We start from the raw sequence: 20,000 nt of genomic DNA on the forward strand, positions 1-20,000 counted from the left end.
ATAGCGAAAATCACTGAAAATTGCAATGTATTGTGCAATTGACATCTCCTCGTCTGGTTGCAATGAACTCTTTCGACCAACCACACTACTTTTGCGTAAACCACTAATATGACACCTTAAAGTTCTTTGTGGTATGTTTAGTAGCCTTGTCACATGTTTACAAGGTTCTCCATCATTAACAAGTTGGATAGCTCTTTTAAGTTCACTATCAGTGTAAGTTTTTGACTGTTTTTGAGTTAATTTTATATAGTTTCTCACCATTTCCACAAATCTGTTATAAAAAAGTGAAAAATATGAGCTAAAAAACTCAAATTATTTGTATCTTTAAGTATTATTTTTATTATTGAAAATATTATAAGAATAAAAACCAGTATTTTTAAAAGGTACTCAATTACCCGACCTTTCTTTAAACACATATATTTTATGAACAATTTATTTATAAGACTTGAAAACTTATACGAGTTTACTGCAATATATGAATGGTATACTAGAAAAAAATTTAAAATTCTAAGAAAGTTTTAACTACAAATGCTTACCCTTAGTGTTTCCAGTTAATAGTTTTTACGGTATTCTATGAATCTACACCGTGATATAATTAACTTGTTATTGGTTATTTATTTCCTTCCAAAAGAACTGTATTTAACAAGTTACTTTATGTATTTTTAGCTTGAAAGTGAACTAAGCATTATTAATAAATGTTTTACTTGTCTTTTAAAATGAATATGTTAACGGGTGCGCGATTACCCCGTGAAGTGCTCTATTTCTCCACGCTACGGTATTAAAAGAAAACAAAAACAATATTTTTTAAGTTTTATTCATTTATGTTATTTGAATTGCTTATCGTGTATTTTTGTGTATTGTTTACAATGCCGTCTGATTATGTGTTCATTTTACATTTTCGCGATTTTCTATGTTTTTTGTGCATAATTTATATTGACGTGAACATTTGCATAGTATTTATGTTGACGAATATTTTTTTTGTAGTCTTTTGCCTTTTATTTTAACTATTGTTGCTTTTTATGTTTGTTGCTATTATTCAAGTTATTCTTTTTTTTTGTCTCATCATATTTAAAAATATTCTTTTGTTTTCTTTTTTTTTTTTTATCATCATTCTGATCGTCAGATGTTGTGTTATCTCATTCTTTCATTATTTCTCATGTAAGTTAATTCACTTTTTTCCTTTTTTGTTTTATTTGTCGTGCTTTTTTAAATATTATTGTTCTTCTTTTAATTTTGCTTTAATTTCTTTTGGTCGCTATCTGTTTTACTAATTTTTGCTTTATTTGTTTATTTTATTTAGGTATCACTCCAATGACTAGATTTTAACTGTGCGAGTGGCGCCAATCCTAGTATTGTAAATTTATAAATAAGTCTGTAATTTTTTTAATTTTTAGGTAAATAAATGAATAAAAAAAAATTTCAAACGGATTTCTTTTGCTGTAATAACTTAAATCTTAACTACTTCCTATACGGAAGTAATCATAAATTAAAAAACTACTTTCTATTGAACTTTAACAAAAAGTAGTAGGGGAGTTGGAGGCTCTTTGATCTGTAGGGCAGCTTGATCTCTTAGCGCTACATCATCTGTTTATAATTATATCTGCGTGACGTCTTAAGATACTATCACCGTATATTTCTAGCTCTTTTTTTTCGTTGTTGTTTTGTCAAAAAATCGATTTTACGAATTTTTAGAAATAAAGGTTTAATTTTCACGATAAAAGGTAAATTTGATAAACATGAGAATTATTCATATATTTTTATCACTATGTTAAATATTTGTAAAATATCAACTGCAGTCACAAGGTATTTTATCGACCTTTATTTTATGGTATGATTTCGCCGTTGAGTGTTATTTATCGGCGAGATACAGCCATTATTACATGATGTATACCTATAGGGGTTCCTTGATCTTTCTTACACGGGGCTGGTTGATCTGAGAATCAAAGTGGCCCATACTAAAGTTATGATACGTATAATTTGTTGTATTTAATTACATTAGAATAACTATTGAAATGCATTCATTCATAAAGAAAAAATATTTCCATTTGCTAGATAAATAAAATTAATAATAAAAAATAAAAAAGTAAATTATTTTATCGAGATATAGTAATAATACTCGATTTAATATTATTGAATTTTTGATAGACATAAAAATGAATCAGCTGGCGTTGGATTTGAAATTGTCAATACGAAAGGTCAAACATTTAAGTAAGATGATTGCAAACGAAAGTCATTTTTTGTCCTACGTTTTCCATGCCGTTCTCATTGAAGAAAAAGATCGGGCTATTGAGCAGTTATGGACGCTTGGTGTTGGGATTCGATACCTGTGCGTAGCAGACGCTTGGTCAATTTATTCTTAGCGTCTATATTTGTAAATACCTGCTAAATTTATGTCACTGTTACTCGTTCATTTAGTTTTACTTTTTTTTTTTTTTTTTTCATGTTTAGTTAATTAATGCTGGTTCATTGATTGATTGACTAAATTTGTATTATCACTTATGTTCTTTTGTTATGTTACTGTCATTTTTGTGACGAACAAAGAATATATCTTTGTTCGTCACAATTCAATTATTTTATCAAATTCGAAAAAAATTTATGATTTTTTTTCAAAATTTCAGATTTGGAGTTGACTAAATATGATTAGAAATAGAATTTGGAAGTCAGATAGAGGAATGGTACCTCCCGAAACAATGAGAGCAGCCTAACAATGAAGTTATAAAACAGGACTAACAATGAAGTTGCTCGAGAGTTTAGTATCAATCGTATGACATTGAAAAGATACGTTAAAATGCAAAGACTTAGTCCAGGTGTTACATTTAAACCGAGATTTAATACACGATAGGTCTTCGCAGAAGAAAAAGTCTGCTTATCAAATTATTTGTTTCAAGCTTCGAAGATGAACTATGGCCTTTCAGCAAAAACAACTCGCCAAGTAGCAAATGAAATGGCTGTTACTAATAATAAAGTTTTTACGGATTCATGGATTAAAAACAAAATGGGAGGCATCGATTGGTTATTGAACTTTATAAAAAGATAACCGAAAGTATCTTTACGAGCATCAGAATCCACCAGCTTAGTAAGAGAAACAGCTTTCAACAGATTTATCGTTAGTGAATTTTTACGGAATCTCCGGGAAGTGCGAGAGCTTGATCAGTTTGGTTGAAAAAGCGTTTACAATGTGGATTAAACAAGACTAACAACCGTACATAAGCCTGTTAAAGTTATTTCTAGTAAAGATGTCAAACAAGTAGGTAGCATAACTTCGGCAGAAAGAGGAACTTTCGTGACAGCTTGCTTTGCTGTAAATGCGATCGGCATTTCGATACCACCTCTGTTCGTTTAACCGAGGGTGAAGTTTCAAGATTTTATGATTAAAGATAGCCCACTAAGTTGCGTTGGATTTGCTAATCCATCTGGTTGTATGACATCAGATGTCTTTGTCGAGTGGTTGAAAGATTTTATCAAACATTCGCACTGTTCGAAAGATTCTCAAGTTCTTCTTGTGCTAGACAACCAAGAGAGTCATATATCTGTGGTAGCCCTCGACTTGGCGAAAGAAAACGTTCTGATTGTTCCGATTGAGTGTGAAGCATACGGTAAAGCATTTACTAAATCAAACATTGAATCTGGATTTAAGGTTGCCGGGATCGAACCATTCAATCCGGACATTTTCACACATGACGAATATCTGCCAGCATCAGTGACCGATCGTCAAGCACCCACTCCTACTATTGAACATCCAAAAAATATTGCAGATATTGCAGAAACTATTATATCTAAACCCGATGGAAATCTGAAGGCAATGGCTGGCTTTGATGAGCAAAACTCTTCTGAATTAGCAGGACCCTCTGTTGCTGTAGCAGGACCATCTGTTGCCGTAACAGCAACCCCGAATATCATAACACCAAAATTTCTGAGACCCTTTCTAAAGGCAACAAAAAACAAGAGTTTCAACAAACATTCCTGTTCGAAATAAGATTTGTTTGGCAAAAAAAAAAAAAAACAGAAAAAAAAAAGTTACCATGGTTCAGAAAGATCCAAAAAAGACCACCAGAAAACCTAAAACAAAACATGCTGCTACAAGACTTCAGTTTAAAGAATTCGATGATGAGTTTGAGGAAGAGTTGAGACTTTGAAAGATAAAAAGTAATAAGAAAAAAATGCTACAAGCGCAGCAGTTAAAGACGATGAATAAATAGAACTTTCCGATGGTTCTGATAATATTCATCGCCTACCACTGCTTGAAAGTTATGACGGTGAAAATGATCTTGAAATGATATCTTCTAAATAGGTAGTTGAATTATCAGACCTGAACTTTGACTTTGATGCACTAAATGGGAAGGATTTTGTTCTTGTTAAATTTGATAAAAAAAAAGAAAACTATTCATTATGTTGGACAAATCTGTAAAGAAGAAAATGAGCTAATGCTAAAATTTTTGAAAAGAGAAAATATAAAATCGTATAAATTCATCACTGTCAGTAAGCAATTGTATCAGTTTATCAGAGATGATATCGTCTGCAAGCTTCCCGATCCAGTGCAGCATGGTGTCGGTCGTGATTTCTTTGTCGGTCTTGTGTCAGTCAACATATAATTTTCGATTTTGATTTTCAGTTTTTGCAAACGTTTCTTAAAAATTCTAATGAAGAAACTTGTTCACTAAACTTTAATTGTGAATCTCTTGGCAGAAATTTGAAGAGCTATGTTTTTAATTATGCTTTATTGCCAATTTTTTATTGATTTTGTAAAAAACTGTATATAAGATCAAAGTGCCCCATAGTGCAGATCAAGGTACCCCATATATGGGGTACCGTGTAGGTGATGTTATAAAGTTGATTTTTAGCTTACTAAAAACTATTTGGACCAAATTAACTTGTTGATTTGAATAAAGAAATAAATATTCTTTTAAAAATACTGAAAATAGTTTTGCTGTCTGCAAGGGTTTTCAAGTAACTAACCGTAAACCATATAAAGGATCAAGGATCAAGGTATCTCCCCTTTAGTCTATTAACTAAACAATAACTTATAGAAACATATACACTATTTTTATCACAAATTATAAAAAATATCATCACAAATTTTAAGAAAAAACATCAGTATGCACGAGCTGCGCAAATATTTTTAAGTTACGCCAAGGATAAGGTACCTTCTACTAAACATAACTTTTTTTGCTTAAATCAGGCTGAGCATTTTCTGAAGATGTTTTGTGAAAAATTTGAGAGTTGAACTTACAAAAAATAAACCTTAAATTTTGTATTAAGTTGCTAAGCAAGTTTTGTGAATACAAAATTAGTAAATTTTGAACTTACTTCAAACTTGCGCTAAACTTAGGCTTAAAAATGCTGTGTGCAAATACCCAAATATTTATTGAATTGAATAGCGTACTGTTAACAACATTACCGTTAATAAAAGAATACCGTTAAACGGCAATAATTAAAAACTCAAATTTCAAATATAAAACACTTTTCGTGTAAATGTTATTAGGGGTATCCATGATAACACTTTTTCATTATTCGGCCGGATATCGAATACCCGGATATTTAAAAATTATCTGAGTGGACATCCGGATAAATCCTAAAATATATATCATATAATGACAAAATATTTTCGTGACAATCCTTCAAAATGGCAAACCTTGTTTAAAAACCTTTAAAAATTAATGATAGCTGTGATTTCAGAGCAATATGCATTGCATGTGGAAATCAGATAAGCAGGGGCGTAATAAATATGGTCAGAAGTCATTTTGTACAACTCGGCTGCATAATCACGCAAAAATATTTATTGTAATTTGTATATTCTTCAGCCGCACAAAGAAGTTCAAAACGAATTAAAATCTGATCAAGTCTCCTTTTTAAAAGCTGTTCATGGAGATGATGTTTTCTTCAGTCACTCGATTATAGAAAAAAATAATGACTAAAGTTTTAAATTATTAGAAACATGAAGAGAAGTTTCCACTGCTAAAATAGTTAGCATTTAAGATACTAGCACCACCAGCATCCTCTGTATTTTCGGAAGATTGTTTTCATTATTTGTGAGGAAAAGCAATCAAAGCTAAATATGTTAGTTTCTCAACATTGACGTAAAAGAAATATAAATGAGTGATAAACCAATGTATTTATTGCGCATATACAATTTTAGAAGTATTTTATTAATATTAGGGGAGTGACCAAAAGCAGGTCTCTTTTTAAAATCCAACCAAAAGTTACATAAAACTTTTTAGGAAATTTAATCTATCCACAATTTAACTTCAGAAAACTAAAGGCGTAACTATGCCTTATGTTAAGAAACGACCGTTGAACAAAGAAATGCTAGGAGTCCATTTTCTGTGGAAGCATCCTATAATGGGCCCTTATTTTAATTTCTGAATAAAACCTGATTATTAACCAAAAATTACCTAACTTATTTGTTGATGATACATAATCTTTTGTTCATTATTTACATTAAAAATTAACTCTCTGAATAGAGAAAAATTGACAACAGTTTTAACTATAGTTAAACTAAAAAAAACTTAGCTCAATAAAATTTAAAAAGTTGTAGTTTTACATATTCTTTTTGCCAAAAATTAACAAAAAAAAAAATATTTTTCCAATGGTTTATTTAAATGTTTATGGTCAGCTGAACAGTATTCTAAAGTCAAATTTGTAATATGTCCAAGCAAGAGATTTTATAGGGACCTATCTCCCCTTTGGGGTCCGTTGTGGACCACTTTTCCATAATAATAACAATATTATAAAGAAACCATTAAGATTAGATTATTTAAGAATTTAACATTTCTAGGTTTCTTTCAATTTACAAATGATGTTATGTCAATTTACAAATGATGTTTTTTTTTCTTTTTTTTTTTGCGTTTGCGGCACAAGACGAGTAAGACGTATTCTTTTTTTGAGCATAACTTTATTTACAATAAAAATGGAAATAAATATTAAAAATATAGAAAAAATTATCACAAGCAAACTAGAAGAACAAAAAAGAAGTATACTAGCAGAAACGGAGAGATTACTTAAAGATCATGAAAAAAACTTCACTACAATAATAAGTTCGAATTTCAAAATAATAACAGCAAGGTTAGACAAAATGGACGCTGAAATAAACAATAACAAGTTAAATATTTAAGAGTTGAAAATGAAGTTGAAGAAATAAAAGTCAGCTTAAATTTCCAAGAAGAAAAAGCTAATGATGAACTTATTCATATAAAAACAAAATATGATAATGAAATTTTGATGTTAAAAAAAATCTATTGACTTAGAGAATCGCTCGAGACGTAATAACTTACGTATCGATGGCATAAAAGAAAACCCTGAAGAAAACTGGAGTGATTGTGAGAAGGCTGTAAAAGACATCTTTAAAACAAAGCTAAATATATTAAGTGAAGTAGTTGTGGAACGAGCGCACCGAGTCGGTGCAGTTAAAGATAATAAAACACCAAGATCAATCGTTTTAAAGCTTTTGAATTATCATGATAAAAATAAAATATTAAGCTCAGTAAATAAACTTAAAGGAACCGGTATTTATATTAATGAAGATTATGCAAAAGAAACGATGTTAGAAAGAAAGAAGCTTTGGGAAGAAGTTAAACGATTACGAAACGAAGGTAAATTTGCAGTTATTAAATTTGATAAAATTTATTGCAGAGATTTTAGAAAGTAAACGCGCGAAGTTTTATTAAGCGAAGCGCTATTTTAACGATTTTAATTAATGACTAACTTAACAATAGATTTTGAAAAATTACACTTTAATGTTTTCAATTCAGCAAATGTTTTACTTAATGATATTTCTGACGCTAATTTGCATTTTTTTAACGAAAACAATTTTAGTTCGTCCTTTTTTGAAATAAAAACTTTTAAAAGTGAACTAAAAACGTTAAAGAGTATTTTTACTGTAATACACATTAACATAAGAAGTATAAATAGCAACATGGATAAGCTAAAACATTTTCTTATCGAATGCGATTATCTATTCAGTATGATATGCCTAACAGAAACGTGGTGTTCTGACGAATCATGCAGAATAAATTCAAGTTTAAAAATTCCTAACTACAAATTATTATCATCTGAAAGAAAAACTAACAAAAGGGGAGGTGGAATTATAACTTATATTAGGAATGATCAAGTTACCAAAATTAGAGATGACCTTTCGATCTCAGATGCCGATAGTGAGGTTTTTACAATTGAAATAACTAGCAACAAATCAAAAAACATACTGGTCTCCACATGTTACCGGCCACCTGAAGGTGATTTATTTAAATTTTCCAATCATTTAAAAAATTTTTTATAAAAAACAACAATGAGCAAAAAAAAATATTCTGTATTGGAGACATAAACATAGATTGTTTACAATATGATAAACATGCCAATTCTAAACTTTTTTTTGACGAAATGCTTCAACATTACATCTTCCCAATTATTAACAAGCCAACTCGAGTAACTCCAACTTCAATCACTGCAATAGACAATATATTAACTAATTCATTGTTTGATACTTCTCTAAAGGCAGGAATAATAAAGGCAGATACATCTGATCATTTTCCTATTTTCTTCTCCTTGACGCAAGATATAAAATCTAATAATAGTTGTAAAATTAAAACTTATAAAAGAAAAATCAACAAATTTGCTATTCAACAATTTAAAGACTCACTGTCGGCAGAAGAGTGGGATAAGGTATACCATGAATGCAATCTTGGGCACACTAACTCTGCTTATAATAACTTCGAAAAAATTTTCCTAAAAAGCTATAATATGCACTTCCCAATTAAAGTAAAATTAATAAAAGAAAAACATTTAAAATGTCCATGGATCACCAAAGGTATTAAAAAATCCTCAAAAAAAAACAAAAACTTTATATTAAATACTTAAAAAATAGAAATGAGGCAAACCTAAATGTTTACAAACAGTATAAAAACTTGTTTGAAAAAATTAAAAAAAATTCAAAGAAAAACTATTACTCAAATAAAATAAAAAACACAAATGGTGATATTAAGAAAACTTGGGATATCATGAAAGAAATAATTGGGATAAAAACCTGCAAAATAAATAGTTTACCTGCTCAAATTGTCATAGATAATAAAGAGTATGACAATAATAATGCAATTTCAGAAAAATTTAATAGTTTTTTTGTCAACATAGGCCCAAATCTAGCTTCAAAAGTCAATTGTCCAAACAACTCATTTGAAACTTATCTAACTAGTGTCAACAACGAATTAATATTTAAAGAACTAAAAATTGATGAACTCGAAAATGCAATAAACTCTCTTAAAACAAACAAGTCCCCAGGTATAGATGACATTTGCAGTAATATCGTCGTCAATGTCTTTTCGGAGATACGCAAACCTATTTTCGAAATATTTAAATCATCAATTATAACAGGAACTGTACCAGATAAATTAAAAGTAGCTAAAATTGTACCTATTTTTAAAACCGGTGAAACATTTCTAATAAACAATTACAGACCAATCTCAATACTTCCAACCTTTTCTAAAATACTTAAAAGAATAATCTATAATAGATTATATGAATACCTAATTCAAAACAAGTTCTTAAATAAAAAACAATTCGGCTTTCAAGCACAGCACTCAACAGAACATGCAATTTTAGATTTAGTTAATAGCATAAGTGATTCTTTTAATAAAAAGCAATTTGTATTAGGAACTTTTATAGACCTATCCAAAGCATTTGACACAATTAATCATGATATCTTACTAAAAAAAATGGAAAAATACGGAATAAAAAATACTAGCCTAGATTGGTTTAAAAGTTATCTGTGCAACAGACAACAATGTGTTATTTCGAACGATAATAAGTATTCTAATTTACTAAAAATAAAATGCGGAGTTCCTCAAGGTTCCATTCTTGGTCCTCTTTTATTTTTAATTTATATTAACGATCTTCCACAATCACTAAAAAAACTTGATGCAATAATGTTTGCTGATGACACAAATTTATTTTATTCATCAGCATCAATTGAAAATCTCTTTGAATCTGCAAATGATGACCTTGAGAGTCTAAACATTTGGTTTAAAGTAAATAAATTATCTTTAAATCAAGAAAAAACAAAATACATCTTGTTTCATTCCAACCAACAAAAAAACAAAATACCAAGCATGCTACCATTACTAAAAATTGATAACATAAACATCGAAAGAACTGAAACTATTAAAATTCTTGGGATAATTATTGACGAAACGATTTCTTGGAAACCCCATATAAAAACATTAAATACAAAAATATCAAAAAGTATCGGCATACTTTACAAAGTCAAAACTATACTTTCCCAGGAGAATCTGAAAGTTCTCTACTTTTCTTATATACAAAGTTATCTAACATATGCTAATATTGCCTGGGGATGTACAAATAAATCTAAATTAAGTTCTCTATATACACACCAAAAACACGCATCAAGATTGATTTATAATAAAAATAAATTCACTCATGCCGATCCTTTACTTAAAAACTTGAATGCTTTAAATATCTATCAAATTAACATCTACCAAAATGTTTTATTTATGCGCAAATATAAGCTCGGACTTGTCCCAACTCATTTTACTAATAACTTTTTTCAAACCAACGCCAACAGATATACCACACGAGGAACCGGAAACTTTACATTGCCCATAAAAAAAACAAAATTTTCGAGATTTTCAATTGTATACCGTGGCCCCTATTTATACAACAAAACAATACCTCAAAATATAGAACTTACTAAATTGGATAATCTTATTGCCCTGAAAAAAAAACTAAAAGATCTCATAATTAACAAAACCAATTTTATCGATATGTATTAAATATAAAAGAACAATTAATATAATAAAATGTAAAAAGAGAAATTTAAGCTATAAAAATAAATAAAAAAGAAATAAAACATAAAATATAAAAAAATAAAAAAATAAAAAATGTTAGCAACTATACATATTTAAATTTTTTCTGAACAGTAGACTTCAAAAAATTAATGTGTGTCTTTACTCTTTAAATTTTTAGTTTATTTTGTATTTTAAAGGTTCTCGATGAAAAGACTTTTCTTAGTCTTCTGCGAGTTTCCTTACAACTACATAGTACTACTAATATATGTTGATATATATTTTCAACAAATAACATATATTTTCAACGACAACGACAAGCAAGTCCCTAGTAGCCCTGTGGTGCGACGGACTTGCGTATATTTTTTAAATGCATGGGTTAATAGCCAGCACATTATATTATAAACCACGAATTTATTATTTTAATTCGCATGAGTTAAAATGTCAAACGCGCATGCGTTAAACAGCATTGTTAACGCTCTTTAGATATTGTAAATATTTGTGGTGGACATTTATATAAACTGGAGACATGTAAATATTATTTGTTTTTGAAATGTATAATAATGATTGTTGTAAAAAAAAAAAAAAAAAAAAAAAAAATGTTAACATGAAATATTAGTTTTATAAAAAACCAGTTAATGTTATTATCCGGCCAAATAACGGATACCGTATAAAGTTTATCCGGGACATCCCTAAATATTATATAAACATCCGAATAATTCTAATATTAAATTAAGGAATCACACAATACGGATCAAAATAAGGATCAAGCTCAAAAGAACTTGAATATATTATTAATCAGGAAAATTACTTTTTTAAATTTATTTTTAAATAAAAGAAAATTCCAACTTTAAAAAAAACCAAAATTTTTAAAAAATATTAGGTTCCAAAGAAAAGCTCCGTCATATGATATAAGAGATCTTCCAAAATTTATATGAAAATAATGTTTATAAACAAGATTGTATTTTCTTAGGTCGAATTTTTTATGGTTTCATTGCATATAAACTTGGAAAGGATATAAGCATAAAATTTTTTTTAAATTGTACATGAGGCAAAAGTTATTTAAAATATTTACTTGATATATATTAAGAACATTCATTTCCAATAAAAGAGGTCTGGGATGAGTTTAACGGTCTTTAAAGTTTATTTATGGTGGTAGATACTTCTGTGGATCTAATTTTTTATTTTTAGTACTACCTCATGCAATATTTGCATAGTTTACATTGCATTGAATAAGCGAGTAAAAAAAGTTGAATTAATGCAAATCTATTTTGAAAATTTCTTACTTATTACAATACTTCAGCATTTTTTAAAACTTTGTGGCATAAAGTATCGATATGACATTTCCTTTTAAAAATTTCACCAATGAAAACAACAAGGAAATGTATAATTTTTGATTGAATTATTATTACTACTACATAAGACTGCCTAATTTTTGAATCACCACCACATTTGCTACGGATGCTTCAAATGAAATAAATATTATTAAACACTGAAGGTAGCAAGGATTTTTTCCACATTTTGTTTGTGACATCATCATCATTTACTTTTGTAAAGCAGCACGTTATATATTCAAATGCTTTTATTTCAACTTCTTAAGGTTTTGATTTGTAGTTTTTCAAAATTCATTTTTATCAAAAGAACTATAAGAATATCAAGTCTAAAAATAAAAGAATATTTTATTTCCAGACTTGATATGATGAGTGTATTTTCAAATGCGGTATACCCATTTTTCAGATAATTGACTTTTGTCGTTACACAATGATGGCTCAAATGTTTGGAAAAACTATTGTTGCCTAATTTATATATGCATAAATAATATATTAGATAATGTTGAAAGTTAAAATATAGGTAAATTAAAAACATAAAAAGTTTACAATGCCAAAAATGCCCAGTATAGAATGTCCAAACAAAACAACGGTTCCTATTAAAAACAGACATTTCTTTTATTAGAATATAATCACCTAACGTGCATTGGATCTCTCAATTTGCAAAAAACTATAATTCTCTAAGTACGTGCTGAAAAAATAGAATATAATTCCTTTATTAGTTCTAAATCTACTGCGTTTAGCTCATTGCACACTAATGGTATCTTTATCAACATCAGCGTTTTTAAAAAATTATGAGGCAATTAATGAGGATGAGAAAATTAAACCTAGTGACTGAAAGCATAATCACTGATATTCGACTTCACTCTTTTGCAAATGCGAAAAAAACTTTCAAAGACAAACCAAAATAACCAAAAGATTTGGAGTATTGCTTCACGCCACTGTTATGTTTAACGTAAGCTAATTCACTGAATTGAATATATCTTCAGAGATTGATAATAACAAATTTGCTAGGGAGAGGTATCGAACCATGGAAGAGCTTAAACTTGAGAGTTCGAATATTGATAATAATTATTTATCAGGTCTTTCCTTTAATGGCCAACGTGACAAAACATTTTCAACAAGAAAAAAGGTTGATAAATACTATCAAAGAACATTTGTAGAGGAGTTATGATACACCAGTTTCTGAAAAAAAGTTGTTGTAATACTGGAGTTCACAGTTGTAACGAACCGAAGATTAGCAAAAAGCAGTACAGTGGACAGTATGACAACTACATTTAAACAATTTTTTTCTCCACTATCAATTCAAGGACTTCAATGGTTATACTTCGTGACGTACTTTCTACACTGGTTCTTAGCCAGATCTCAAACCACTGCGCCAATGCCACACATACTGTTAGTTAACAAACTGATGTTTTTTATCACAAAATAAATATTTTAAGACAAAGTATAATTGCTAGTATACTAAGACCAAGCAGTAATAAATGGTAGTGAGCTGTATGAATAATTGCCGATAAAATGTTCCAACAGTAATAAAAAATGTCTTGTTACTGAGACTTTTTTGTTGTTGTTGAATTAAAACTAACCTGGTTTAAAAACTTTTGGTTGTCAAATAAAAAATCACTAGAAAAGAGAAATTTTTCAGTCCTGAACTGCAAAATCTATTAACGCCAGAAAAGACATCAAGCTGAAAAAAATAGTCTGAAATTTTTCAATGTGTTTTTGTTTCATTAAAAAAGAAAATGGTATTAAAGAAAACTGTGTACTGCGTATTTTCTATAGGTGTGTTTTCATATGTGTATTTTCTAAATAATAAGCTTAACATAATAATATAATATTTATAGATAATTTCCACTTAATTTGATGTCTCTAGTTATGGAATCGTATTAAAACTTACTAAATCAAAATGAAAGTTAATGACTTTATAGTGATAGACCACGTCCATGTACATAATATGCAAAGATTTTTGCTTTAATAAGCAATCTTTTTTGAAAGTTAATTTTTAACTTTTTTTATGCAAGGAAGTGCTGTTTATGTTCACTTTGTCTTTAACCTGCTAATCCTTTAGAAAAAGTGAAGTTTTCTATTTTATTGTAAGTGGTTTCACAATATCTTTTATTTTGACTTTTTTAATTTAAAGTTAAAATAGTGAGTAAAAACAAATTGTGTACTAGTAAAGTTGGTGTCAAATTTTCGAAACTTGCATTAGCTAAAAAATCTTTTTAATAAAATACTGCTTTCCCAGTAATTTTATCAATGTATATCTAAATCAAGGTATGTATAAAAGTTAGTTGACTGTACATACATTCTGATAACTTAATTACTGGAAATTTAAAATGTTTTTGAACAAAGAATTTTTAATGAAAACTTTAACTTATTGATCACTTTGATTTATTTTTAAAAAATGTTGTCGTTAGGGATCAATATATATAGATGGTATATAACTGATTTATATACTGATGGTATATGATGATATATACCTGCGTGTTATTATTTAAGAATTTTATACATTTTTAATTTTCAAGTTGTAAAAACTTTAAATTTTTCAAAACTTATTTTCTTACCTTCAACTTGCATCCAATATTTAAATATTGACATGGAATAATTGTATTAGCGCAACTATCAGTAATATGGGAAGACATCTATGAAAAAATTCAAAAATAAAGTTTTTACCCAAGTAAATTTAATGTTCAATAAACACACGACGTTTAAAAGGCGTATTAAAGACGTGTTAAAGATGTCTAAACGTAATATAGACGTTGTTTAGACGTTTTTAACGAGTCAAGTGTTTACTTCGGTAAAAAAAATTAATTTTAATATAAAATAGCTATTTCAATTTTAAATTAAACCTTTTTCCGCATAATTTTCATGCCACATTGATTTACACAACAAAGAGGTAAACATTCGCAATTTTCTTCATGAATCTAAATGTAAATTTACAAGAAAGTTTAATTTTTATTTTGATTTTATTAAACTTGACTTTTCTTTTAACACATTCATCAATAAACATTATCATCATCATTAACATTATCATTGTAATCATTATCATAAGGGCGTCCCGATGAGACGCGTCATGGGAGTCTCAACCCCCCCTTCTTTCCAACGAAAATTATATTTAAAAGTTAGTAGGAAAATTTAGACATTAAAGTCGACAAATAATAGCCAATAAGGATTCTTTTTTTTTTTTTTGTTAATATCTTAGTTAGCAAAATGTTTTTTCTAAGCCTTAAGGTGGTAGACCACTATTAAAAAGCGAAAAAATCAGTTTTTCAATTTTAAAGTTTTTAAGTAATATAATTATCGTAGATTACGTATTTCATATTAGTTTTATATAAAAATAAAGCTAGCCCTATTAAAAATCAGTTTTTAATAATGCGGTTTAGACATTTTCATAAATTTGTCCGTAGCAACGGATTGTTTATTTCGTTGCTATGTAGCAAAAAAGGAAGTTATCGAACAAAATACCTTAATATTAAGACAAAAAAACTTCATTTGTGGTGACTGCTACTCTAAAACTACTTTTTGTTTATTATTAAATGCTTTTGGTGCAGTGTGTTACATGGTTTTTAACGGATTTCTTCAGTAAATGTCTAATTACTTTACAACAACCACAACTTTCTTCGGCTAATTTTCTGTCTTCTATACTTTGGTTAAATAATGACTAAAATAATGAAAAATAAAGATAAAAGAAATAAAAAAAGGTATAGCAAGAAACGCAGAGTCTTCAGGGGAAACCAACATAAATCATCAAACGTTGGAGCTGAAAAAAATCTATTTAATTTATAAGAATTACAATTCAAATGTAGCTCTGCAAAAAAAAAAAAAATGAATATATTGTCATCCTGTCAATTGTCACTTTTTATTTATTTACTATAAACAAATATTTAATTAAGTTGATAAGAGTTAAAATTGAAACTAAATCGCAAATCAAAAGAAAAACTTTTTTTTTCATGTGTTTTTTTTTAATGTGTTTTTCTCAGTTCTTTCTAAAATTTACGACTTTGCGGTAATTATCTCTTGATTCTCTTAACTGATTTTCATAAAACTTTCAGGAGTTGTTCCTTTAGTTGTATGGATGTCCCCTACCACTTTTATTGCATTATGATAACTCGATAAAAAGATATTAAAGTTCAAATATGGTCAAAAATGCCCCTTTTTTGTTATCGAAGGGTTTTTTTTTATTTAAAAAAAACTGTTTAATGTTTTTCTTTTGTTTTGGTTCAGGATCTTTTTCATTATATTAAAAGCAAGTCTGAAAAATTTCAAGTTGATACCATACCTAGTTTTTGAGATATTCACCGCAACAAAATAACCCTATTTTGGGGTTTTCGGGACCAAATTTCTTAAGCCTTTTAATAATGAAAAAAAAATTGTCATTAAAATGTAAATTTTTATTAACTTATATAAAAATAATTTCTAAAATGTAATTTTTGAAGGATATTTTTTTATTAGTGGTCTACCACCTTAAATGGCAATAAACAAACACGTCAACCCCCTCCTCCACCTCTTATCAAGAACTCTTTGGGAAGGCTCATTTTTGGGAAGGAATATTATTTGTTTTTAATATTGATGGTGTTTTCTTATTGTCAAATGTATTTGTAATTACTTATATAGTGCCCTTTTAATAAAAACTGAAAACGAAAATTCTTTTATTAAAGTAACATAGCCATTTACTATTTTTATTTATTACTCAGAAAAAACTGTTTTCCTCCTTCTGCCGCCTAACGTTTTTTAAGCATATTAACCAACCCTTAAAATATATTATGTCTAAACACTTTGATATTATTATTTTTTTTTTAAATACACGCTATATTTTTAATTCTTAAGACTTTTTTGCTTTTTGTATGCACTTTTTTAGTGCGATATTGATATTCATTAAACATGCATTTGGTAAAATAAATTAAATTTTGCGCAAAACATCGTACATCGCTTTAGTAAGACCTCACTTGAAAAATGATAAACTAGTATGGTCACCATATTTGAAAAAATATTTAGAAATACTCAATCAGATTTAGCACCGCTCCACACATTTATGGACATTAATACAGTTCGAGATTAAAATTATTTCAATTAACAACTCTCGAAATAAGTCGCGTTAAAATCAATTTAGCTGTAATTTTTATAATTTTCAAAGTAATAAATATTATTAAAAATTTAAACATTACAAAGTTTAAAAAAAGCACTAGAGGTCATGCATCGATATCACAAAAAACTTGTAAAAGTTGTCGTCAACCGCATAACTGTCTACTATACCGCAAAATAAACGTTTTAAATTTTTTATAAAAACGTTTGAAACTTTTTACAAAAAAGAATAATTTAATAGCAAACGTCATCAAAAGAAAAGTTTTAAATGCATGATAGTTTGTAAATAGTTCAGTGCTAATAAAGTGAGATTTAGTATTCTTACTCATATGTTTACTTAGTAATTTATGCCTAAAATTAATAATAATAATAAAAATAACAAATAATGGTAACATGCGAAAAGCATGGAAAACTTAAATTCTACCACCATATTTAACATTAAATATAGCTTTATTTTTTTATTTGAATAAAGAAAGTTTGAAAACTTTTAAAAATATATTTATCAAAAGAATTCTTTAGAATAAGAATAAATTTAGGTAGGCCTGTTGTTTTTTATAATTTTTTTAAAAAGGACGTACTTTCATGTCTTCAAAATAGAAATCTGTTTAGTTTTTTTATTTAGTAAATTTTCTTTATACAAATAAGTAATAATTTCGAAGTTTTCTTGTAAGCATAGTACGCATTTTTTGAAAATGTTATTATAGGCAGACGCAGATAAATATATATATATATATATATATATATATATATATATATATATATATATATATATATATATATATATATATATATATATATATATATATATATATATATATATATATATATATATATTAGGGCGTCCCAAAAAATTTTTTTTACGGAAAAAAGAGATGTGCGCAATCTAGAACTTGATTATTAGGTATATTATGACCAAATATATCAGAATTTTTAATCATAAACGGTTATAAGCGCTTGGTGAAAAACTTCAAATTTTTGATTGTTTTTGATTTTTTTCTATTTTTTACGATAAAACTTGTAAATATTCGAAAAAAATTTTGTTAAGCATTTATCATATTAAAAATTATGTGAAATATATGTTGCATGTGTTGAAGAATTGTGAAAAGAAATGTTCAACAAATATTACAAGCACTTTAAATCTGATTTAGCTGGGTTTTAGTCAGATTTTTATTCAACGTTTTTCTGTAGTTTTTTGCAACCAACAAAACATTCTGCTTCATATCTTCATTTTGGTATGACATAATAAAGTCTTGGATCAGTTTTATATTTCTTTCTGCACAATCATTGGTGACTACTATATTTTTAACAAAAAACTTAAAGTTGTCTAAAACATTCAAGTCTGCTTGTGCAGCTAACTTAACCTGGTCATGGGTAACCTTGGCTAGGCAAAATAAAATCCAGCTCTGATTAGCAACTAAATTTGATAGTGTTGTAGACGATGTGATTCCAGGCATTTTAGGTTTACCCTTCATGAATTCTTCAGGAACAGGAAACTGCAACAGTTTTTGGAGTAAATTCTTCTTCTCATCTTTTTCAACATCATCATCAACTAAAGCCATTACAACAAGCTGCTAACTTAAATACCAGGTATGATTTTGCATGCTTTTCAGTATTGATTGAGAAAACTCGGGATATTCTTTCCTTAAATCAAACACATCTTTGAATGCTGCTAAATCATTAACTGGTGCTTTAATAATAAGAGAGCTTTTTTAAAACCAAGGACAGTATGTTAATCAAAAATATAAAGAAACTATTTCAAACATCTTCTTCTCCTTTTCATTCATGATGTTTGAGATGTTCTTTGTCATTTCCAATGTAAGCAAATAAATTGCATCTGCCATAAACCTTGCTGCATGGCAAGCTTCTGGCTGATGAAATTTTATAGCAGAAACATGACCACCAAGGTAGTAAATAAAAGATTTTTGTTTTCTCCTCTGACAAAGATTTTTTTTGTCTCCACTTTTGAAAATATTTTCATAAAGTGCAGTTTCCCAAAACTTTAATGCTGCCTCGGCTATACCAAAGACAGGTGATCCAATCTCTAAAGAAGTCCAGTTAAACTTACCCAGATTGTCTGATGATGTGTCTATCTTGTCGACAAATGTTGACCAAGCCTTCTGTAAGGGCACATAAATTTCTCTTCTCGGAGACTTGGTCTCGGCGCCAGTCAGAGCAGTCAAAAAATGTTTAATATGTACTTCAATAATATAGTGACAAGACATGCACCAGACAAAACTTGTATTAAGGATAGTTGATAGGATTGTAACTGCTCCCGCATATTTTCCAGTGTTGGATGCAGTTTTGTCGCAGCAAACACAAATGATAATGTCGACAATATCACAGTATTCCAAGGAATTGAGGATTAAATTTGCCTGCTCGGACCAAGTTGAAATTTTTGCCTGCACTATGCCAAGCAAAAAATCATCTCTACATTCCAAATCTGGGCTAGTTACACTAACTGCAATTCTCTCACAGTTAACTGTCACATCATTCTCTTCTTCCAGCTGTCTAACAAGTTTCCCATCAAAATGAACTATGAGTTTTTTCCTTTTAAAACATCAACAAGATCCTGTCGTAGTGTTTCTCCTAAATCAGTTAAATTATACATTTAAAATAATAGAGATAATAAAAAAAATAAACTTAATCACTTATATGAATAATATTTACCAAGATTTTTAATAATTCTGTATCTTTTTCTGTGTATAGTAGATCTTGATAAATTAATGTCATGCAAATCAACACCTGCTTTAATGCAGATAGCCGATAATATAGCAGTCTGGGGCACCGATTCTATACTGAACGC

At 28.4% G+C, this 20,000-nt stretch overlaps 1 protein-coding gene across 1 annotated transcript in view; it reads right to left on the minus strand.

The window, feature by feature from the left end:
• LOC136083881 (TNF receptor-associated factor 6-like) overlaps positions 1 to 20,000 on the minus strand; it is a 137,308-nt gene that overhangs the window by 36,885 nt on the left and 80,423 nt on the right. Inside the window, exons 6-7 of the mRNA XM_065803797.1 lie at positions 14,965 to 15,039; positions 14,680 to 14,757 (exon numbers count right to left, since the gene is read on the minus strand). Coding sequence (XP_065659869.1) covers positions 14,680 to 14,757; positions 14,965 to 15,039 — 153 coding nt within the window. The remainder of the gene's footprint in view (positions 1 to 14,679; positions 14,758 to 14,964; positions 15,040 to 20,000) is intronic.

The sequence above is a fragment of the Hydra vulgaris genome, chromosome 08 (assembly GCF_038396675.1).
Source record: "Hydra vulgaris chromosome 08, alternate assembly HydraT2T_AEP".
Taxonomy (NCBI): domain Eukaryota; kingdom Metazoa; phylum Cnidaria; class Hydrozoa; order Anthoathecata; family Hydridae; genus Hydra; species Hydra vulgaris.